General features: G+C 41.1%; 1 protein-coding gene across 4 annotated transcripts in view; it reads left to right on the top strand.

The window, feature by feature from the left end:
- Window positions 1–21,472, top strand: part of edil3b (EGF-like repeats and discoidin I-like domains 3b) — a 51,368-nt gene extending 29,896 nt beyond the window's left edge. For all 4 annotated transcript variants that reach the window (XM_067433449.1, XM_067433448.1, XM_067433450.1 and 1 more), the window contains 6 exons: window positions 457–638; window positions 4,407–4,562; window positions 10,345–10,489; window positions 10,576–10,760; window positions 17,307–17,462; window positions 19,464–21,472. In XM_067433449.1, the coding sequence (XP_067289550.1) occupies window positions 457–638; window positions 4,407–4,562; window positions 10,345–10,489; window positions 10,576–10,760; window positions 17,307–17,462; window positions 19,464–19,613 (974 nt within the window). In that variant the 3' untranslated portion in view covers window positions 19,614–21,472. The remainder of the gene's footprint in view (window positions 1–456; window positions 639–4,406; window positions 4,563–10,344; window positions 10,490–10,575; window positions 10,761–17,306; window positions 17,463–19,463) is intronic.
- Window positions 21,473–25,299: the final 3,827 nt, after the last annotated feature.

The following is a 25,299-nucleotide window of genomic DNA, read 5'->3' as shown; positions in this document are numbered from 1 at the left end:
ATGCTTTTGATTTAGTAAAAAGAACAGGCTCATAAAAGTCATTCGTTCGAGATTCAATACTGGTGTTAAATAGGTAGGCTATTGCAGGAAACTCTGTCAGAGTAGTTATTGATATTTGTTTTAAAAATTGAGCAGCTTCGAATCGTCGACGTACAGTAAAAGTATACAATTATAAAATGAATGTGAACATTCAGTTTTGGAAGAATTTGATGATACATTTTTCAGTTTATATTTAAATATCTAACTTTTGAGTGTAAACTTTGGAATCTGAGACACTTTTTAGGTCTTTTCTGAAACTCACTATATAGATATTATGGGTGTTTTTCTCAGGAGAATTATCTGAGATGGTCAAAAGAAGGCAAAATCTCTCCAGATTCATGTCTATGACAAGGAAACAACTGAATGTGCTTTCGTTATGTGCTTTTTCTTACCATCTCTTTGTCTCTGTTCTGTCAGAATGTTCTGGACCTTTAGGGATGGAAGGGGGGATCATTTCTAACCAGCAGGTAACAGCTTCCTCCACACATCGATCTTTGTTCGGCCTTCAGAAGTGGTTTCCCTACTTTGCCCGACTGAACAAGAAGGGCCTCGTCAATGCATGGAGCGCAGCGGAGGCCGATCGATATCCGTGGATTCAGGTAATCCTGCCACATTTTGACTGCATTGAATGAAAATCTGCCAAGCTAACATCATTTAGGCTATTCATTTCTTAATAGAGTACACCTACAAAAGTCTCATCCCATGTTTTTATACTTTTTGAAACTGAATAAAATAGTAATAGTGGTGCTTGCCTTAGCAAAACCACTAGATAACAACTAACTTAACATTACTTTAAAGCTGTATACCAACCATCCAACACAGTAACTGCTTTCAAAGAAAATTATAAACACCCCACAGTAATTAGTTTATACTTTGAGGCAAATTTCATCAGAGATTTTAGGACTTCTAAAAGCACGATTTCATTAAGAGACACACTGAAAGAACAGTGTGGGCGTTCACAGCCACCGTAATGACTTAAGTGGTAACCACACACTGCCACCAGCTATGCCCAAACAACCCCAGCGTCCCTGGCCTTGTTCGGCTTGGCGTCCTGCGTCCGCCTGACTCCATTTTTGTGCTTTCAAGATTAAAGGAGGCTTTGATGCCAATATGCTTTTAAACAAGACCTCAATTTGTGGCTGGAAAACTGCTTTACCTGTTTGTCTTGTCCTCAGATGTTCACTTTGCGGCTTTAGAGTTGGTTTTTGCATCAGGAACAAAATCTTCTATTGCACATTAGGTGGTGATCCACACCAGAATTGGGTTTCAAACAACAAGATGGCCAGGACCCCTAATAAAAATTTGTGATTTTAAATTTTTCAAAATTAATTTACAATTACACTTGGCATGGTACTAAAACAAAAAACAAATGTTTTAAATCAGAAAAAAATCTAAATAATGAATAATAATAAATAAATTACATCAAATTTGTATTAATTGTATTAATTAACAACTACTAACAGAGTTCATTAGTTCCCGCCATTTGGAAATTTCAGCAGTGTTGGTTCTGAAAGCATTTTTTCCTTTCATTTTTCTCATAGTTTTTTTGAAAAATACATTAGTTCACCCCAAAATGAAAATTATCCCATCATTTACTCAGAGTGAATGGTACTACAATTTTTGAAGCCTTAAAAAAGCGCATCATCCATCATAAAAGTATTCCATACGGCTCCAGGGGTTTAATATATATATACATATATATACATATATATACATATATATACATATATATATATATATATATATATATATATATATATATATATATATATATATATATATATATATATATATATATATATATATATATATATATATATATATATATACAGAAATCACAATATATGATTTTTTTTACTATTTAGTTGTATGATACAGCTGCAAATAAGTATTTGAACACCTGTCTATCAGCTTGAATTCTGACCCTCAAAGACCCGTTAGTCTGCCTTTAAAATCTCCAAACTCCACTCCATTTATTATCCTAAATTAGATGCACCTGTTTGAGGTTAGTAGAATCCAACTACTAACATGGCTAAGACCAAAGAGCTGTCCAAAGACACTAGAGACAAAATTGTACACCTCCACAAGGCTGGAAAGGGCTACGGGGAAATTGCCAAGAAGTTTGTTGAAAAAAAGGACCGTTGTTTGAGCAATCATTAGAAAATGGAAGAAGCTAAACATGACTGTTAATCTCCCTCGGACTGGGGCTCCGTGCAAGATCTCACCTTATGGGGTCTCAATGATTCTAAGAAAGGTGAGAAATCATCTTAGAACTACACGGGAGGAACTGGTCAATGACCTGAAAAGAGCTGGGACCACCGTTTCCAAGGTTACTGTTAGTAATAGACTAAGTTGTAATGGTTTAAAATCATGCATTGCACAGACGATTCCCCTGCTTAAACCAGCACTTGTCCAGGCCCATCTTAAGTTTGCCAATGACCATTTGGATGATCCAGAGGAGTCATGGGTCATGTCAAAGTCATGTGGTCAGATGAGACCAAAATAGAACTTTTTTGTCATTATTCCACTAAAAATGTTTGGAGGAAGAATAATAATGCATACCATCCCAAGAACACCATCCCTACTGTGAAGCATGGGGGTGGCAGCATCATGCTTTGTGGGGAACAACCTCCTTCTCTCAGTTAGAGCATTGAAGATGAGTCGAGGCTGGGTCTTCCAACATGACAATGACCCGAAGCACAGCCAGGATAACCAAGGAGCGGCTCTGTAAGAAGCATATCAAGGGTCTGTGGCCTAGCCAGTCTCCAGACCTAAACCCAATAGAGAATCTTTGGAGGGAGCTCAAACTCCGTGTTTCTCAGTGACAGGCCAGAAACCTGACTGATCTAAAGAAGATCTGTGTGGAGGAGTGGGCCAAAATCCCTCCTGCAGTGTGTGCAAACCTGGTGAAAAACTACAGGAAGCGTTTGACCTCTGTAATTGCAAACAAAGGCTAATGTACTAAATATAAACATTGATTTTCTCAGGTGTTCAAATCAAGCCTGCATTATCCCTCTCAGAAACTGAAGCTTTCGTGCCTCAATCGCCCCCTGGTGACTGGTCCCAGTATAGCCGCCCCCTCTGTGTTTTCTAATGGACGTGAGGCAAACTAAACAATAAAATTACACCTCAAATATTTGTCCCCCAAAGTTAGTTTATGTCATTGGAGGCAGTTACCATCACAATGATTTAATTTCAAGTGTTCGTTCTTAAAATAAGTTATAAGTTATCTGATGCTATAAAAACGGGGTGTGTGATGTCATGATTGACAGCTGAGGTTGACGTCTTTTCTGAGTAAAGTTGCCACTGAGGCACTAACTGACTTTTTTCAGGATTTTTGGGAGCAGATTGGAGCTTTAGCTTTAATTTCTACATTTCCATAACTGTTTATTTCACACCAACATAATTAATTGTTCTGCATCTGTGAGAGTGTGGGTGGGCTTTTGATATTGCAGCAGTACTTCCTGCTCTACTTCCTGCTCTCTACTGCACAACTCCGGTCCCGAAATCGCTACTTCGCAGACTAGGTCCTAAGATGCCAGCGCCGTGCAGGCCGCCTGAAAGCTTCAAATCTGGCAAGCAGAAACGGATGATGTCGAGTCGTCCATATTTTTTTACGGTCTTTGGTTCAAATACTTATTTGCAGCTGTATCATACAAATAAATAGTAAAAAAATCATACATTGTGATTTCAGGATTTTTTTTAAATAAATTATGTCTCTCAAAGTGGACATGCACCTACAATGACAATTTCAGACCCCTCCATGATTTCTAAGTGGGAGAACTTGCAAAATAGGGTGTTAAAATACTTATTTTCCGTAAAAATAGGGCACAAGTTTTTTTTTTTTTTTTACAGGTGTTTTACCTGTATTTTGAATTACACATTGCATTATTTTGTGTTTTAAGGTTTAACAGACATTTCCTTAAAATTACTGGATAATGTACTGGCAGAAAATTGTGTGTGTGTGTGTGTGTGTGTGTGTGTGTGTGTGTGTGTGTGTGTGTGTGTGTGTGTGTGTGTGTGTGTGTGTGTGTGTGTGTGTGTGTGTGTGTGTGTGTGTGTGTATATATATATATATATATATATATATATATATATATATATATATATATATATATATATATATATATATATATATATATATATATATATATATATATATATATATATATATATACACACACAACGCTGCACACACTGCAAACCTTCATAGCTAGCTTCCACACATTCCGTCTCCAGGTACACGGCCATTATTGTCTCTACCACAGCAATTTCTGATAGGGACAAACTATTACTCCCCAGCCCACAAGGCTTCACTCGTTCATCTTCTGAGCTGAGGCCATCGATTTTGTGCTGTCCCCTCACAGATAAATCTACAGCGGAGGATGAGGGTGACCGGACTGATAACACAGGGTGCCAAGCGAATCGGAAGCCCTGAGTATGTGAAATCATATAAAGTGGCATACAGCGACGACGGGAAGGCCTGGAGCATGTTTAAAGTCAAGGACACAGATGAGGACATGGTAAGACGGGACACACCGTTCGTTCCAGATGAGATGAGAGAGCCCAAGGGGGATATTTTTAAATTAAGAAACTGTCCGCTTAAGAACTTCTCCTGCCAACTCGGCCCTCTTTCCAGTTTTTATTTTTATCAGTCAGACTCTTCTTATTTTATATATCTGCAACAAATTTGTCTGAGAGCTATTTTATCCCTTCAATGCAGCATTTAAAGTGCTTCCGTAAAGTATTCACAGCGCTTGCCTTTATCCACATTTTGTTATGTTACAACCTTATTCCAAAATATATTTTTCCCCCTCAATTCTACAAACAATACCCCATGATGACAATGTGAAAGAAGTTTGTTTGAAATCTTTGCAAATTTATTAAAAATAAAAAAACACGTAAAATCACATGTACATAAATATTCACAGCCTTTGCTTGATTCTTTGTTGAAGCATCTTTGGAACCAATTACAGCCTCAAGTCTTTTTGGGTATGATGAGTTTGGCACACCTATTTTTGGGCAGTTTCTCCCATTCTTTTTTGCAGGACCTCTTAAGCTCCATCAGGTTGGATGGGAAGTGTCAGTCCACAGTCATTTTCAGGTCTCTTCAGAGATGTTTAATTGGGTTCAAGTTTGGGCTCTGGCTTGGCCACTCAAGGATATTCACAGAGTTGTCCTGTAGCCACTCCTTTGTTTTCTTGGCTGTGTGCTTAGGATTGTTGTCCTGTTGGAAGATGAACCTTCGTCCATGTCTGATACCCCTTTTCCACCAGAATGAACCGGGTGCTAGTTCAGAGCTAGTGCTAATGTCAGTTGTAAGTTGGCTCAACTGACGAGTCTTTAAGAACCGCTTTGGCTTTCCACAGGGTAGAGAGCCAGTACAGAGCCAGATCTTATATTACTGTATACGTCTCATCTTTCTCAGCAACGCTAGCGCAGTAGCGGGAAACACAAACACACCAGACTTGTTTGAGATGCATCGGCGCTGCACGGACCAATCAACGTATGATATCAAAATACAGCGTGAGCGATTCAAAAGCATAAGAAGTCTCTCTCCATTATCTCGCTGTAACGTTAATTTGATGTCATGCAGTGATCGGTCTGCACAGCGCGTACCGATGCACCTCGAACAAGCCTTCCATCAACAATGCCTCATGACTTTATGATCCTTCGAGATTTTCTGGCTCGGAGCTGGTGCTTTGGGTATGGAAAAACAAAGAACCGATTTGAAACTAGGCTCTGGCTCCGAACTAGCACCAGCACTGCATTGGTGAAAAAGGGGTATAAGGTCAGGAGCAGGTTCTAATCAAAGTGTCTCTGTACATTGCTGCATTCATCTTTCCTGTGATCCTGAATAGTCTCCCAGTTCCTGCCGCTGAAAACATGCCCACAGCATGATGCTGCCACCACCAAGCTTCATTGTAGACATGGTAATGGCCAGGAGATGAGCGGTGCCAGGTTTCCTCATGACATGACGCTTTCCATTCAGGCCAAAGAGTTCAATCTTTGTTTTATCAGACCAGAGAATTTTCCTGTCATGTGCCGTCTGGCCAATCTACCATTCAAGCCTGATTGGTGGAGTGCTGCAGAGATGGTTGTTCTTCTGGAAAGTTTTCCTTTGTCCACAGAGAAATGCTGCAGCTCTGTCAAAGTGACCATCTGGTCTTTGGTCACCTCCCTGACTAAGGCCCTTCTCCCCTGATCACTCAGTTTGGCGGGGCGGGCGGCTCTAGGAAGTGTCCTGGTGGTTCCTAACTTCTTCCAGATTACAGATGGTGGAGGCCACTGTGCTCATTGGGACCTTCAATGCTGCAGAAATTTTTCTGTACACTTTCCAAGATCTGTGTCCTCGAAAAAATCTTGTCTCTAAGGTCTATAGACAATTCCTTGGACTTAATGGCTTGGTTTGTGATCTGACATGCACTGTTAACTGCGGGCCTTATATAGACAGGTGTGTGCCTTTACAAATCATGTCCAATCAACTGAATTTACCACAGGTGGATTACAATCAAGTTGTAGAAACAGCTCAGTGATGACCAGTGGAAACAGGAGCACCTGAGCTAATTTGTGTCATGACAAAGGCTATGAATACTAATATACGTGATTTTTCGTGTTTTTTTTTTATTTTTGTTTTTTTTATAAATTTGCAAAGATTTCAAACAAACTTCTTTAGGTTGTCATTGTGGGACATTGTTTGTAGAGTTGAGAAAAAAATATGAATTTAATCCATTTAGGAATAAGGCTGTAACATAAAATGTGGAAAAAGTGAAGCGCTGTGAATACTTTCCGGATGCACTATCATAATATATGCAAGCTATATTTGAATTCTTAAATTACTCCATTCTTCAGTGTCACATGATCCTTTAGAAATTATTCTAATATAATGATTTACTGCTCAAGAAACATTTCGTAACATTATCAATGTTGAAAACAGTTGTGCTGCTTCATTGTCATGGAAACCATGACTCATTTGTTTATGGATTCTTTGATGAATAGAAAGTTGCAAAAAGAACAGCTTTTATTTGAAACAGAAATCTTTTGTAACATTATACATGTCTTTAGTGTCACTTTTCATCAATTTATTGTCACATGCCTGTCCTGTCGTGTGTGCACTTGTGGGTTTTGTTATGTTGAGCATGTGCTCGTGTCCCTGTCAGTTCCCTCCCCCTTGTTATCTGATTATTGGTTAATTTGCCCCACCTGTTCTCCCTCATTATCTGCCTTGTTTGTTCCCTTTATAATCTCCTTGTGTTTGTCAGTCTGTGTTGGATCCTTGTGTAATGTCTGCGTCTCCCGTTCTCCCTGTGATTCTGTTGGTTTGTTTAAGTTTATATTTTATTATTCTATTGTGTGTTTTTCCCCCTCGTGGGTTTTGTTTTGAGTTTATGTTTATTTTGTAATAAATTATCTTTCTCTGCACTTGAGTCCTCGCACCTTTTCCTTTGTCTGTGACGTGACAGAAGGATCCAACCATGTTGAGGACTCAGCAGAGAGAGGACTCGATCCCGGAATCGCTCACCACCTGTCCTCACTATGAGCGGATTCTACGGTTTCGAGTCCTCCACCTACTTCACCAGGAGGGAATGGAGATTAGGAATTTTGCAAAGAAGTTCCTGGAGACCGCCAAGGGGCTGAGGCTCAGTGACTCTGCACTCAAGGACCTTTTTAATTATGCCCTAGATGAGCCCATGGAGTGGTGGCTCAGAAGGGCATATGACGGAGGCACATTTGAGGCAATGGTGGAAGCTATTGCCTGCCAGCAGGAGAGAGCTGCCAGGGAGATGGCCCCTGCCCTGGCAGTCCCAAGATCGGTGGTCCCTGCTCCAGTGGTCCTGAAACGGAGGAGGAGAAGGAAGTCTCCCTCCGTGCCTGTGCCGGTGGTCCCTGTGCCGGTGGTCCCAGTGCCAGCGGCTCGTGTTCCGGTGGTCCCAATGCTGGCGGATCGTATTCCGGTGGTCCCTATGCCGGTGGACTGTGTTCCGGTGGTCCCTATTCCGGTGGATCGTGTTCCGGAGGTCCCTGTACCGGTGGATCGTGTTCCGGTGGTCCCTATGCCGGTGGACCGTGTTCCGGTGGTCCCTGCTCCGGTGGTCCCGAAACGGAGGAGGAGGAGAAAGGCTCCCTCCGTACCTGCTCCGGTGGTCCCGATTCCAGGGGTCCCAGTACCGGTGGATCGGATTCCGGTGGTCTCTTTGCCGGCGGATCGTATTCCGGTGGTCCCTATGCTGGCGGATCGTATTCCGGTGGTTCCAGTACCGGCGGAGCGTGCGCCGGTGGTCCCTGTGCCGGTGGATCATGTTCCGGTGGTCCCTGTGCCGGTGGATCGTGCTCCGGTGGTCCCTGTGCCGGTGGATCGTGTTCCGGTGGTCCCTGTGCCGGTGGATCGTGTTCCGGTGGTCCCTGTGCTGGTGGATCGTGTTCCGGTGGTCCCTGTGCCGGTGGATCGTGTTCCGGTGGTCCCTGTGCCGGTGGATCGTGTTCCGGTGGTCCCTGTGCCGGTGGATCGTGTTCCGGTGGTCCCTGTGCCGGTGGATCGTGTTCCGGTGGTCCCTGTGCCGGTGGATCGTGTTCCGGTGGTCCCGAGTCCGGAAACGGCCTGGAGGGCTGTGATGGGATGCTTTGTGGTGGCAGTCCTGCATGCGTGGAAGGAGCACAGGGCTTTATCCGAAGCCCCGGAGGCAGTTCCGGTGGTCCCAGTTCCGGTGGATCGTGTGCCGGTGGTCTCAGTTCCGGTGGATCATGTTCCGGTGGTCCCTGTGCCGGTGGATCGTGTTCCGGTGGTCCCAGTTCCGGCAGATCATGTTCCGGTGGTCCCAATGCCAGCAGATCGTATTCCGGTGGTCCCAGTGCCGGTGGATACTGCTGGACTGGAGAAGTTTCCCCAACGCCCTGCCTGCGCCGCTGAGGCGCCCTGCTCTCCCTGCGCCGCTGAGGCGCCCTGCTCTCCCTGCGCCCCTGAGCAGTCCTGCTCTCCGTGCGCCGCTGAGGCGTCCTGCTCTCCGTGCGCCGCTGAGGCGTCCTGCTCTCCGTGCGCCGCTGAGGCGTCCTGCTCTCCGTGCGCCGCTGAGGCGTCCTGCTCTCCGTGCGCCGCTGAGGCGTCCTGCTCTCCGTGCGCCGCTGAGGCGTCCTGCTCTCACCGCGCCGCTGAAGCGTGCTGCTCTCACCGCGCCTCCCTGGCGCCCCCTGCACTCACCGCGCCTCTCTGGCGCCCTGCTCTCACCGCGCCTCCCTGGCGCCCTGCTCTACCCGCACTGCCCTGGCTGCCTGAACTCTATGGGCCGCCCCGACCGCTTGAACTGGGTGGGCCTCCCGAACTCGGTGGGCCGCCCTGGCCATTCGAACTTTGTGGGCCACCATGGCCTCCTGAACTTTTTGTTTTCCTCGTTCCTCCCTTGTTTACCCCTCCCTTGTCTGTACCTTCTTTGTCTGTCCCTCCCGTGCCCCCCTGGTCTGTCCCTCCCGTGCCCCCCTGGTCTGTCCCTCCCGTGCCCCCCTGGTCTGTCCCTCCCGTGCCCCCCTGGTCTGTCCCTCCCGTGCCCCCCTGGTCTGTCCCTCCCGTGCCTCCCTGGTCTGTCCCTCCCGTCCCTCCCTGGTCTGTCCCTCCCGTTCCTCCCTGGTCTGTCCCTCCCGTTCCTCCCTGGTCTGTCCCTCCCGTCCCTCCCTGGTCTGTCCCTCCCGTCCCGCCCGGGTCTGTCCCTCCCGTCCCTAGTGGAGCGTCTGGTAGCCGCTCCTTAAGGAGGGGGTAATGTCACATGCCTGTCCTGTCGTGTGTGCACTTGTGGGTTTTGTTATGTTGAGCATGTGCTCGTGTCCCTGTCAGTTCCCTCCCCCTTGTTATCTGATTATTGGTTAATTTGCCCCACCTGTTCTCCCTCATTATCTGCCTTGTTTGTTCCCTTTATAATCTCCTTGTGTTTGTCAGTCTGTGTTGGATCCTTGTGTAATGTCTGCGTCTCCCGTTCTCCCTGTGATTCTGTTGGTTTGTTTAAGTTTATATTTTATTATTCTATTGTGTGTTTTTCCCCCTCGTGGGTTTTGTTTTGAGTTTATGTTTATTTTGTAATAAATTATCTTTCTCTGCACTTGAGTCCTCGCACCTTTTCCTTTGTCTGTGACGTGACATTTATTGCATCCTTTGCGAATGCCCTGCGAATGCCCTGACTGACTAATCTGAATTGAGTATAATAATGAGCAAATGTTTTTGGTTTTGGTGGAGTATTTGTAAATATTTGCATGATTCATGAAGCATTTTCATACTTTAGTTTTTTATTTTTGTTATTAAAAGTTGTTATTTTAATGCAGATATTCACAGGAAATGCCGATAACAACGCCCCCTCTGCCAACTCCTTCAGCCCACCGATTGAAGCGCAGTATATCCGCATTTACCCACAAGTCTGCAGGAAACACTGCACACTGCGAATGGAGCTCCTGGGCTGTGAGCTCACAGGTCTGTGTTTTGACACTATGGGCGCAGTGTTCGACACAATCATGAGTCATAAGAATTATGTTCAGGCTTGCAATTGTTTTTTTCAGGATGCTCAGAGCCCATGGGGATGAAAACCGGACACATCCAGGACTATCAAATGACCTCCTCCAGTGTGTTTCAGACCCTGAACATGGACATGTTCTCCTGGGAACCCTCCAAGGCCAGACTGGACAAACAAGGCAAGGTCAACGCATGGACGTCAGCCCATAACGACCAATCACAGTGGCTGCAGGTGATAATTTAGACTTTCATACGGTATACTTATATTACTATGCATATAATTTACACTCGCAAGCCACTTTACTAGGTACACCTTCTATTACCGGTTTGGAGCCCCTTTTTCTGTCAGTTGCTGGAAACATTCCTCAGAGATTTTGCTCCATATTGACATAAGAGCATCACACATTTGCAGCAGATTTGTAGGTTGCACATCCATGATGCAAATCTCCTGTTCCACCACATCCCAAAGTTGCTCTATTAGATTGAGATCTGGTGACTGTGGAGGTCATTTGAGTTTAGTGAACTCAGTCATATTCAAGAAACCAGTTGAGATGATTTGAGCTTTATGACATGGAGCATTACTTATCCTGCTGGAAGTACCTATCAGAAGAACACTTATCATAAATGGACAGACAGGGTCAGCAACAATACTCAGTTCAGCTGTGGCGTTTAAACAATGCTCACTTTGAGCCTTAAAAGGGGCTCGAAGTGTGCCAAGGAAATATCCAACACACCATGACACCACCACCAGCTGACTGAACCGTTGATACAAGGCAGGATGGATCCATGCTTTCATGTTGTTCAAGCCAAATTCTGACCCTACCATCTGAACGTTGCAGCAGAAATCAAGACTCATCAGACCAGGCAATGTTTCTTTCATCTTCTACTGTCCAGTTTTAGTGAGTTTGCGTGAACTGTAACCCAAGTTTCCTGTTCTCAGCTGACAGGAGTGTTACCGGTGTGTCTTCTGCTGCTGTAGTCCGTCTGCTTCAAGGTTGGACGTGTTGTGTGTTCAGAGATGTTCTTCTGCACCTCGGGTTGTAACGAGTGGTTATTTGAGTTACTGTTGCCTTTCTATCAGCTCAACAAGTCTGACATCAACACGGACACGGCCTACAGAACTGCCAAATATTTTCTCTTTTTCTGACCATTCTCTGTAACCCTAGAGATGTTTGTCTGAAAATCCCAGTAGATCAGCAGTTTCTGAAATACTCAGACCAGCCCGTCTGGCAAAAACAACCATGCCACGTTCAAAGTCACTTATATCACCTTTCTTCCCCATTCTGATTCTCAGTTTGAACTTCAGCAGATTGTCTTCATGTCTACATGCCTCAATGCATTGAGTTGCTGCCATGTGATTGGCTGATTAGATTATTTAACTAATGATTAGTTGAACAGGTGTACCTAATAAAGTGGCTGGTAAGTGTATATACTACTATTGTATAGATCTACTGTTCAAAGGTTTTTGAAAGATTAATTCAGCAAGGACACATTACACTGATCAAGGGTGAAAAAATATACATTTTGCTAATTAAGAAGATCAGCAAGCTACAATATATATGTTTTTCCTTTGTGTTCTTGCAGTTTTTTTTATTATAATAATTTTTTTATACCTATAGTTAAAACAAAAACTCTAAAATCTGGTTAATGGAGCGCTGGAATTGTGGTGCCAAAGGTACTTAAATGTTATGCTGAGCTATTCAGCAACAGACAACCAATCAAGACCTAAACAATGTCTGCTTCATTAAATATTCATGACTTTGTAGTCGCAGAAACTTTTTTATGTTCAGTTTCTGCCTCTGTGGGAATTGCCCCTGAAAAGTCACAGTGACAAGCATAAACAGCTGGTATTATTTTTAAGACAACCAGAGAATATTTATGTAGTGATTTTAGGATTTCTAAGTAGGCGCCAAATAGGATACCATAATTTAAAAAAAAGTTATTTCAACCAATGGGATCATTGAAATAGAAATCCAAGTGGGCTGGTGGGTGGTAGGAACCAACCTTGTTCGGTATATGATTTTAGCCCAAATTTTCCATGCCATATAAACATATTCATTCTCATGTAATCAATATACTGCAGGATAATCTTTCATTACTTCCATAATCCTCCATGTACTCTCCGGTCAGTTTGAGGTCAGCTACCGTACCACCAACATCACTAATCTAGCTGCTCGTTGTGTTTGCCCTGCCATTATGACAAACTGTAAATCTGAGCTCGGTCTCAGAACTGAGAGCCGTGATGTCTTTAACTGGCCGAGTCTGTATCCATTGAACTGAGATTGGGAAATTGGATCCGAGGGAACAGCCTAATGTATATATTATATTACACCTGCACGCTTGCAGAGCCAAGCCCAGCCGCTCAAACCCTCCTCTGAGATTGCAGAGCTGCTATGAATGCAGCTCACGTCAGTCCAGGTCAGAAAGCAGAACCTCAGTCCTCATGAAAAAATAATACAGAGGCAGGAGGAGAGAGAGCGAGAGAAACTGACTGCACAGTTGTGTCCCGCTCAGGATGTAGGAAACAGAATAAAAACATTCATATAGCAACTGTAGATTTTAATAACATGCCAACATTTCATTGTTTAATATGAATGAGCCATAAATATGTTTGCGTATGAGATATTTCCGGAGATATTCAATGATATTCATAATTGTGCCTATTGCCAACATTTAATTGCATCATATGAACTATCAATACATAAGGTATCGTAGGAGGTATTTCCAGAATTATGAAATTATATTTTATTAATAATTATTGAAATAGCAAGTTTTTTTAAATAATATGACTAAGTAGATATTTCTCTTAACTAATTCTCATAAAAATTCTACTTTAAAATAAAAATATAGAAAAATGCTGTCTGTGATGTGAATACATTTAATATAATGAAATAATTACAAATGTGCTCATTTTACATTAATGTTTTTTCCCATCTGAGTAGAGATATTCTCTTAATTAATTGCAACTCTATAAAACAATTAAGAATAAAAATATGATTTAAAAAATATGAGGGAAAAATGTCCTTATAAGTACATTTGAATTTATTTCATTATATTTAATACATTATACTGTATAATAAATCATGACAATTGTTTTGTCATTATTTTATAGAGCTATTTGAAAACAATATGGTGCTGTCATATTTAAATTCTGCTTTGATAGCTGTGTTTATATATATTTTAAAGTTCTTTAGCTGAGAAAAAGTATGCATAATAGTATGCATAATTTATCTTTAAATAAATTAGAATTATTTTATTACAATAAATCCTATTATAAAGTTATTCAACCTCTCATTTCATTCAAAAGACAGGTAAAATCTCACCTCATCTCTTCCATGAGCAGTACATCTTATCATAAAAATAAAAAAAATCGACGTCTTCCTCCTCTATTTTTCTCTTTTCCCTCCCTTTTCTGGTTTCTGCTACTCTGAGTAATATCCAAATCTTTGTATTTAGGGCACTTTTTGCGTTTCTTCGCCTCTTCATGACAGATCGCTTCCTGTACTCCTCAGTTGTAAGTCGCTTCGGATAAAAGCGTCTGCTAAATGCATAAATGTAAATTATGCCTAAACGTTTATAGGTATAAATACTCTAAATGTATTTATTTTTATAAAAATCTTTAATACATATCCATTTACATAAACACGCAATGTGGGTGTGGCCAATTCAATTCATGAGCTGAAAAAATTATACGTTTTACTTAACCCTAACCATCCAGAAATGCATGTGCCGAATTTAGAGAGAAGCACACTATAGTAAAAGGCCTTTGGGCATCATGTAATTTTTATTTTCTTGAGGCACGGCTTATTTGAATAAAAGCCGAGTTTAAAAACAAGAAGCTCCAGAGCAGTTCATTACAGCAGCCCTGAAATCCTGTAATACCACTAAAGAAATAGACTTACAAAAATCCAGCAGCATGAAAATGTTCCTGCGGTGTCAGAGGCGCTGATTTACTCCGGCCCTCTGAGGAGAAACTCTGCAGTGCAGACGAGCGCTATGATTTAGTCTGACGTCCATCATCCCATGAAGGGCACTAAATTCAAGCTGTATTACACAGATAACAGGTTGAGAGACAGTCCTCCCAAAGCAGGTGTGAATTTGTTTTACCTTCAGACACCTTTCTAGTCATTTGCAGCGGTATAACCTACTTTACAATGACACTTTTAGAAATGTCTACATTGCAAGAGCCCAACACAGCACGCTTTCAGTCGAATGCCCTGTTTCTATTTTTGCGCAGCAACTCCTGCCATTTTACTTTCCCCTTTTCATCATTTTATTTTATCGTTGCTCAAATCTACCTGCTAACTCACTACATAGTTTTTTCTATTGACTGCCATTACAAATTAGCTGTGTATGCTGATTAAATAAATTAAAAAAAAATCTACGATTGACATACAAATTGTAAATACATTATATTTCCAAAAGTATTGGGACACCCCTCCAAATCATTGAATTCAGGTGTTCCAATCCCTTCCATGGCCACGTGTATAAATCAAGCACCAAGGCATGCAGACGCTTCTACAAACATTTGTGAAAGAATGGGTCGCTCTCAGGAGCTCAGTGAATTCAATCATGGTACCGTCATAGGTTGCCACCTGTGCAATAAGTCCATTCGTGAAATTTCCTCACTACTAAATATCCCACGGTCAACTGTTAGTAGTATTATAACAAAGTGGAAGCAATTGAGAATAACAGTAACTCAGCCACGAAGTGGTAGGCCACGTCAAATCACAGAGTGGGGTCAGCGCATGCTAAGGTGCACAGTGCGCAAAAGTCACCAACTTTCTGCAGTCAGTAGCTACAGAGCTCCAAACTTTGTGTGGCCTTCAGATTAGCTCAAGAACAGTGTGTAGGAATGGGGTTCCATGGCCGAGCAGCTAGCACACCACTACTGGACTAGCAGTGGAGACGTGTTCTCTGGAGTGATGAATCACGCTTCTCTGTCTGGAAATCCGATGGACGAGTCTGGGTTTGGCGGTTGCCAGGAGAACGGTACTTGCCTGACTGCATTGTGCCAAGTGTCAAGTTTGGTGGAGGGGGGAGTATGCAGTGGGGTTGTTAATCAGGGGATAGGCTCGGCCCCTTAATGCTTCAGCATACCAAGACATTTTGGTAACAGTTTGGAGATGGACCCTTCCTGTTCCAACATGACTGCGCACCAGTGCACAAAGCAAGGTCCATAAAGAAACAGAGTCCTGACCTCAACCCGACAGAACACCTTTGGGATGAATTAGAGCGGAGACTGTGAGCCAGGCCTTCACGTCCAACATCAGTGCCTGACCTCACAAATGCGCTTCAAGGAGAATGGTCAAAAATTCCCATAAACACAGTCATTACCATAAACTAAACCATGTGGAAAGCTTTCCCAGAGCTGGAGTTGATATATATAAGAGTATATATATACAAGAGTTGAAGCTCTTATAGCTGGAAATGGTGGACCAACTACATATTAAACTCTAAGGATTAAGAATGGGATGTTGTTAAAGGTCCCATGGCATGGAATTTTTAAAAAATATTTTATGTTTCCTGAGGTGTACTTATATTGTTAGTATGGTATTTACATCAAACAATGTCATCATTTAGAAATAAAATGCATTTTTTCTTTACTGATATTAGACCTCTGGCTTGAATGCTCTGTTTCAAGGGGCGTGTCTGCTGTGAGTCTTTAGTAATAACACCCACTGTTGTGACTGGCTGAAATCTTTGCATTTGAAATGAGATTACGTGGCAGAGGGGGCGTGGTTTAGTGAGGCGAGCATTACTAGTTCAGAGAGACAGAGAGCTGGGGAAAGATTGCAGAGAAAGTTTTATTGTACCGAGTTGTTGAGAACGCAAGTTTATTTTGTTTTTATCTGAGCGCTCTGAATAAACACGAGTGAACTTTGCAACGTTATTTCTCTCACAAAATGCTTTCACCACAGCTAACAGCAAACATGACATCTACATGAATACAGTAAGAGCTTCTGTTGAGCAGCTTAACAGCAGTTTGGACAAGTGTGCACTGCAGATACGTGTGATTGACAGGTCTGAACATTATAATGAGTTTTCTTTAATTGCTAATCATTTAAATAACATATGTTTCATGCTGCTAACAGAAACAACGTGAAGTTGATGGTTTTAGTCACTGGCTTGATTCACTGATGCATCAATACGCCCAGCGGCGGGACTGACAGTCTTAAACGATTTAGAAAGAAAGTCTGTGTGAACTTGAATGATTAGCTACACATCAGAACTCACTGATCCCAGATCAGGCATTAATGAACACTGCTACTCACTGTTTGTGGCAGTGCTTTCGAAACCATATGGTAAAGCCTGTGCTGCTGACATCCAGACTGATAAACTGAATCCATTCTCTACTAATTCTCTGGGCGGGCAAAGCAGAGGAAGAGGAGGAAACCTTACCTGATGACGTCATAACAGGAGAATTCACGATCAGCTCGTCGAGCTCTCATTTTCTCAAAGGTAGAGAAAGACAGCCAGAACTCGGTTTACACCGATCAAAATTTCTAGCCACTTGGGGACAATATTTAGGCTAGGGGAACTCATATTAATGTTGGAAAACTTCATAAAATGAAAATGTCATGCCATGGGACCTTTAAAGTTCATGTACCTGTTAAGGCAGGTGTCCCAAAACTTTTGGCAATATAGTGTATATCATTGTATTATAGTAGATGTTTTAATTTGAGCTTAAAAAGTGCTTCTTAAGTGATAGGCTGCATGTAGGCTGATGTTTTCTTCACAGAAAGGTCCCTCTCTTTCTCTCTCTCATTATCACCAGGTGGATTTGCTGATTACAACCAAAATCACAGGAATTATCACCCAAGGAGCCAAAGATTTCGGTCATGTGCAGTTTGTTGGTTCCTTTAAATTGGCATTCAGTAATGATGGAGAGAGATGGCTCGTATATCAGGATGAGAAACAACAGAAGGATAAGGTAGGACACTTGCTTTATGAACAAACCTTTATATTGGATTTTTAGTATTTGATGGTATTTAAAGGAGATGCCATACTTTTTTATTTATTTACCTTCTTTCTTCTTTACCTTATGAGAAGGTAATGTCTTGTTATAAGACATTATACAAATGACTGAATGTAAGGAGTAAATGGAGCCTCTCACACAAACTCAGTGAAGGACATGACATTGGCATTAGCAGTGAGAAATTTTGAACCTCTCAGCATTTTTATGACAATCTCCCACCTCCGGCTGAAGAATCACCTCCATGCTTCCCGTCCGGAGCGGCAGCAGCTGACAAGACGAAAAGCTTTTGTCAGACACAAAACTCCAGCAGGAGTCCTTCTATGGAGGGAGACACAGTTATTTCAGTCACATTTTAGTTTAGGGTCAAATTCTCACTTTTGCCTTATTAAACTCTTAATGCTTATGAATAGTCAATAAGCTAGTTTAGATATTGGGCAGGATACCTGGTTTTGGTTGTAGAATATGGTCATGCAAAATAAGGCATTAATATGTGCTTTATAAATACTAATAAACAGCTAAGTATCAACTCATCTTAGTTAAGGGAATAACAGTTTAATTGAAAAAGCGGTGAAGTATCCCTTTAAATAGCAAATGCTCTCACACTGGTCTGGTCTGAAAATCAGGTGTGTTCAGGTGCATTGCTATTTTGAGGAACTGAAAACGACTGCGGCATTGATCAACAAAAACCTGCTCTAAAGTCAATAGCACAGTATGTTTGTGTTATTTAAAGGGTGCGTTAGTAATATCCACCTATTACAACCACCTATATAAAACTTGACTGATGCCATTTTTGTCATGTGATTGCTATGTGTTCTGATTGCATTGATTGATTATTCATTTATTTATTATTTTTAAATTAAATATAATGAATTATTAAATATAAATAAAATATTAGAAATCATCTTCATGGATTTAGTTATTGAAGTTACTGTAAGCAGAGCAGGACCGAGTGTTGAAGGAGCTGGGGAGGGCCGCTGGAGCGATTGTTACACAAACACACGGCTCGCGAGCAGCGGGACTTTTATTATGACGGGACACATGCAGTCGTCGGCGCTATTTCTACTTTTCCGGTCATGAGTATGAGGTAACGCAGCTCTGTTTATCATATTAGATACATTAAAGTGTGTTTAAAATGATGTTATGACATTACTGTGCGTTCGCTCAGCGGCTGCTCTGACATTTGTTCACACTGCTAAGAGTAAAACGTTTCTTCCAAATAAAACCGGAAACCGAGGGTAACGCAGATATGACACAATTGACAGGCGACTCCCTCAGACGTCCCGGCTCCTTGGTTAAAATAGCAATTTTCTCACAATTTACAAATAAATAAAACTTCTTTTTAAAAGTTTTAAAAGGTTTGAATGGTAGTTTGGGTAAATATTGTAAGAAATGAAAAAATGCCACAAGGTGACTTCAGAATGGTGATGCGAATGAATCCACGGAAATAAAGCCATACAGGTTTACTTATGAGGGTGAACAAATGACAGAATTTTTTGTGTTTTTAAGTGAACAATCCATTATTTCACTGTTTTTAGTCACACAATGTGATGTGTGATCTCATCATAACCCTCTTCCTTTCCTCTGAACACACAGAAACAGATTTTTTTGTCCTCTAAACACACACACACACACACACACACACACACACACACACACACTGTAAGGTCATTAGTGTCATGGTTGGGGGTTGTTAGTGGTGTTGGGTGGGTAATCTATTCTGACAACGCTGATAAGATGCGGTCTACTGGAATAGATTCTCTCAGAGGACTAATCTGTGAACGACGTCCTTTAACGAGTGCTATTAAAAGAGCGCAGGTTAAGGGTGTATGAAAGCCAAACGGTTGCATTAAATGGCCTATTTTACCTCCACATTGGGCACTTTTAAATGACATCAGAACTTGCTTTCAACTGATTCAGCAATTTTAATAATTCATTGTCCTTCCGTGTCATTGGCAGATCTTCCAAGGAAACTTTGACAATGAAACGCACAGAAAGAACGTGATAGATCCGCCGATCTACGCCCGATTCATCCGGATTCTTCCGTGGTCGTGGTACGGACGCATCACTATGAGGGCGGAGCTCCTGGGGTGTCCGGAGGAACAGTGAAAGTTTGCCACATTTATGACTGACTGTGTAAAAATAACTTTAAAGAATTGTATTGGTGATCTTTCAAGGATGCTGTCTGATTTGAAAATCAAAAATCTTTTGATTACAGTCGATGATGATTGTGATGACTTTGAATGGATTATTTTCTCTGGAAAAATCAGAACGCTTTTTATTGTTACTGTCACTGTACAACTGACTAGTTTTATTTCAGAGTATTAACAGCTGAAATAGGTCAATTGAATCCACTCAGGTCAAAGGTCACCTGCTAGACTAGTACTTTGAGTTTATGTATATTTATTAACTACTGAATGGTGTCATTTGTAATTTATTTATATTCAGTCCAAGCAAAATTAAAGAATTATAAGCAGGGGAGAGTGCGGTAAACTGTGCCGCTTTTCAAGATTTATTTTACACAAACACAAGACTAAAGGTTTTGTCGTTTTTTACTATTTTTCTTACAATTGTGAGTTTATCTCACAATTCTCACAATTCTGACTTTTTATCTCAGAATCCTGAGAAAAAAAACTGAATTGTAAGATATGAAGATATAAATATGAATATTCTTTTTTCTTGCAATTGCGAGTGTCCTTTTTTCTCACAATTGCATGATTTTCTCACATATGAGCTTATATGTGATCCTGGACCACAAAATCAGTCATAAATCGCATTGATATATTTGTTGCAATAGCCAAAAAATACATTGTAAGGGTCAAAAGTATCGATTTTTCTTTAATGCCAAAAAATCATGTTCCATGAAGATATTTTGTAAATGTCCTACCGTAAATATATCTTAAATGTATTATTTGTTAGCCTAGAAATATAGACGCACCCTAGCGGCAGCAAATCTAATCTGCCCGCAAGTGTCGTCTAGGAACTCTCAATACCCTTCTGAGCTGTACTCCTCTCAATCTGGACGGGCCAATCACATCGTGTATAGAGTCGGCGGGCGGGGCCATAATGACGACGGCCGAGTTGCGTTTGCGTGCTTCTAGTAAACACAGAAACTGGCGAACGGCGGTCTTTCGAATCAGCTTTGACCGCGACTCTGGAAGACTTGGAGTTAAGCTTTTCTCTGAGAAAAGAACAAAGAACGGCACTGAAGTCATTCTTAAAAAGGGAAGATGGGTTCGGAGTTTAGTTTCACCTTCTTTGCTCTGGTTGGTTGTAGCGCTATCCTATCGCGTGCAGAGGGAGTTTGAAAGACAACCGTTTATCCCGCCCCTCGGATTGAGCCGTGTCAATGGTGAGTTCCCAGACCAAACACATTGATGTGGGTATGGCTTGTCAGGCTAATTATTTGTAGTAATATGCATTGCTAAGTACTTCATTCGGACTAGAGGTCTGCGCAGAACTGTTTTTTAAGTCCCACTCCCGCTGAGGTTAAATTCCGATATATATACACTCTTTGTTATAGGGGTGACACATCTTACCCCACTCTCCCTACATACAGCTACAGGTAGAATTATTTCAAAACAATATAGCATTCAGTATTTCATCTATATTCAAACTTAAATATCCATGAAATCGAAATCAAATTAGTTCCATGATGGGAAAAAATTTCTTTTGTATCGTAGAATATAACGTTTCACAACAGAAGTGAAATGGGTTGCAGGCTGCGTTTCATGTCGACTTGTAGCAAGCATACAATTTTTCCTTTATTTCTTTGTAGTGTTTTTAAAAATGTAAATATAATACAGTAATACAGCAAGGGCAGTTTGTTATAAGCATATCTATACTAGCTTTCTATTCATTGCAGTATTTACTGGACAGTTACTGAAGAGATCTGATTATAATGTAATATAATGTCACTGAACTCTTAATGGTCATTTTAAAAATAAAATGCAAACTGTGAGACCTTTCCTGCACAGCTACAGTTCTATATCCACTGAGTCTGAATATGTATAAGGACATTTAGTTGCTGGTCTATTCCGTTTTCGCTGATGTTTTCACAAGCATACACAGCCTGACCTTGAGCACACAATCACTTACATAAAATACAGTATGCACAGGAAAGATATTGGGTAAGGATTGGCGTATATTGTGTAGTGCGTTAGATTTTACAAAGACTTTGTATGTATAAATTCTGATCCATACAGCTTAAAATTACCAAACTGCTTTTTGTATCCTGACAGGTGGTTTATTTCTGGCCCAAAGTGGTCTACCAGGTCCAACCTCACCATATAAACCAGCTTGAAACAATTAGAAACCATGTAAACCAGCAATCTATTTTAGTAGGATTTTCCTGCACTGTAAACCAGAATAAGTTGGCAAATTAAAAAAAAAAATTGAGGTAATCGGTTGTTTAAGTTAAGAAATTCAAAGTTTAAGTAAGCAGACCTTTTCTAAATAGCATAGAAAACATTAAACAGTACTAAATCTCCCACTTAACATTAATCTTGCACACACACAAAATACATATAGCACTTAATTTTAACATTTACTCTCCCTTTCGATAGTCATGGCAAAGCATGCTGGGAAATAGAAATCCCAGCCCAGTTTTAGATACATTTAATTTAGTCTAAATTGAAAGAAAAAAGGTTCATAAAACTTAAAACAACGAAAGATTACTGAAAATGTGTCAGTTTTGTAAACTCAAAAGAAATAATAGTAAAAGTTAATTTGCTTAATTTTAAAGTGTCATGAACTGGCTTTTTAATTTTTTTATACTGTTGTCTGAGATGAACTAAAGACGTTTGTGTGTTTTTTACGTCCATACGTGTCTGAGTCCAGCGTACTAAAGGTATTCTCTGTTAGACACACATAAGAAAAACAATCTATAACAATGCAGTACTATCACATATAAAAACACGTTTTACTCACATCGGTGTGTTGCACCATTCCTGCCGTATCCAAATCCAGCATCGACCGGAGATTTGTTTACAAACGATCCCGCAGTGAACTGAAGTGAACATGTCTTCCCATGTGAGCAGGAACTTCATTAAAAATAAAGTTCAACCACACATTCCTAATATTAGGATCCGAAGGAAGCTTATGCAGCGACTGTGTTCTTCCACAACCAGGAATAGCTCAATATCTTAATCTTTCTCGGCATGTTTATTGTTGTTGACCAGCTAGCACGAGCCCTCCATGAATCGGTGGGCGGGGCTAATGGATTAGACGTGCAGTAGAGGCGGTGTTTCGTCGCGCGCTGACGTCAGTATGAAGCACAAGATAGTTTGCTGGGCCTGGTGTCTATAAAAGCTTTTCTTTGACTAACAAGGACGTTTTCAACTCTGAAACTCACAGGATATTCTTTTATTATCATGACCTTTTATATATCAAAAGCTCAAGCGAAAGTTGATTTCTCAATTCATCACCCCTTTAAGTTTACCCTACTCAAACCAAATAATTATTTTGAGCGTTAGGGTTTACAGTGTATCTAGAAATAAAAATATTTTGGATTATGTTGGGTTTCATTGTTTTATGGGGACTTTCCATAGACATAATGATTTGTACAAACTGTATTCTATCCCCTAACCTTACCCATCACAGAAAACTTTTTGCATTTTTAAATTTTGAAAAAACATAATTAGGTGTGATTTATAAGCTGTTTTCCTTACGGAGATAAAAAAAATAAAATAAAAAATAAATAAAAAAACGTCTTTGTGGTGACATTTTGACCCCATAATGTAGGGTTTATCAGGACCACACACACACACAAACCTCAGTCATCTGAAATTCAAAGTGGAAATGTGCAAAGCTGCAAATCAATTTCAAACATGTTAAAAAGCTGCAAAGGGAGAAAACGTGTCAGACGTTAACGCTTGAAGATTACACAGACTCATAATCAGAACTGGCAGATGTGATAAACATAGATTTAGATTTCAGTTCTCAGCTGTATGGACAGAGGTTGATATGAACTCTGAGGTTTCTGAAGCAATTAAACACAATGTTATCTCAGACTCTTCCTCTGAGCTGAAGCACATGAAAAATGCATGAGCCAGTCTTCTTCTGCATCTCCTGATAATGTCAACAATAAGAAAACCCACCGCGGCTCTCTGACACACATTCAGAAAACTCACAAGCATCTGATGCTTTGCTAAAACACCTCAACTGATACTCTAAGATTTTATATACACTGAGACTTGGCTAAAAATGTAAAAATTAAAATTGTGAAAAACATATTGTGATTCTTGCATAAATGGCTGTATAGTTACAATAACAAGAAGGTTTCAATTGTTAACATTAGTTACCTTCAATAGTTAAACTGAACAGTATTTGTCAATCTTAGTTAATGGTAATTTCAACAATTTTTACTAATACATATTAAACATTAAATGTTACAATAGTAACAATATTTAATGCACTGTGGACTACCATGACCAATTGAATTTGTATTAATGAAAAATAACAGATTAACAAATACTGTAAAATATATACATTATATTGACGAAAGTATTGGGACACCCCTCCAAATCATTGAATTCAGGTGCTCGAATCACTTCCATGTCCACATGTGAATTCAAGTGTGGTACTGTGATAGGTTGCCATCTGCAAGTCCATTCGTGAAATGTCCTCACTATTAAACATTCCACGGTCAACTGTTAGTGCTATTATAACAAAATCATTAAACAAAAAGTCATTGGGAACAACAGCAACTCAACGAAGAGGTAGGTCACATCACAGAGCGGGGTCAGCGCATGCTGAGGTGCACAGTGCGCAGAAGTCACCAACTTTATGTCAATGGCTACAGACCGCTAAACATTGTGTGGTCTTCAGATTAGCTCAAGAACAGTGTGTAGAGAGCTTCATGGAATGGGTTTCCATGGCCGAGCCGCTACACCCAAGCCTTACATCACCAAGTGTAATGCAAAGCGTCGGATGCAGTGGTGTAAAGCACACCGCCACTGGACTCTAGAGCAGAGGAGACGTGTTCTCTGGAGTGACGAATCACACCTAACTGATGGACAAGTCTGGGTTTGGCAGTTGCCAGGAGAACGGTACTTTACTTTGGTGGAGGGGGGTTATGGTGTGGGGTTGTTTTTTAGGAGTTGGCTTGGCCCCTTAGTTCCAGTGAAAGGAACTTTTAATGCTTCAGCATAATAAGACATTTTGGACAATTTCATGCACTCAGCTTTGTGGGAGCAGTTTGGGGATGGCCCCTTCCTGTTCCAATATGACTGCGCACCAGTGCACAAAGCGTCGGTCCATAAAGACACGGATGAGCGAGTTTGGTGTGGAGGAACTTGACTGACCTGAGTCCTGACCTCAACCCGATTGAACACCTTTGGGATGAATTAGAGCGGAGACTGTGAGCCAGGCCTTCACGTTGAACATCAGTGCCTGACCTCACAAAAGTGCTTCTAGAATAATGGTCAAAAATGCCCATAAACACACTCCTAAACCTTGTGAACAGCCGTCTCAAAAGAGTTAAAGTTGTATAGCTACAGAGGGTGCCAACTCCATATTAAATCCTACAGATGGATTGTGCATGTAAAGGCAGGCATCCCAAAACAACACATTCTCACACCCAACTCGTCACATATGGACGCTTGACCCGGACCCCTTGTCGTCACTTTTCAACGAACTGGGCGTACCTTTATCGTCAATTTTCGACGCGCTGGGTGCTCCATTCATTTCAATGAGAAACCTTTGGCGTCATACACAGACACATTTAATTCTTTGCGTTTGTAAAAGCAGACATGATTTTATTAATATTTAAAGGCTCCTTTTATATTTTAGAGCA

This window comes from Pseudorasbora parva, chromosome 23 (genome assembly GCF_024679245.1).
Source record: "Pseudorasbora parva isolate DD20220531a chromosome 23, ASM2467924v1, whole genome shotgun sequence".
Lineage (NCBI taxonomy): Eukaryota > Metazoa > Chordata > Actinopteri > Cypriniformes > Gobionidae > Pseudorasbora > Pseudorasbora parva.
Note: the sequence above shows the minus strand (reverse complement) of the source record. Positions and strands in the feature narration are given on the sequence as shown.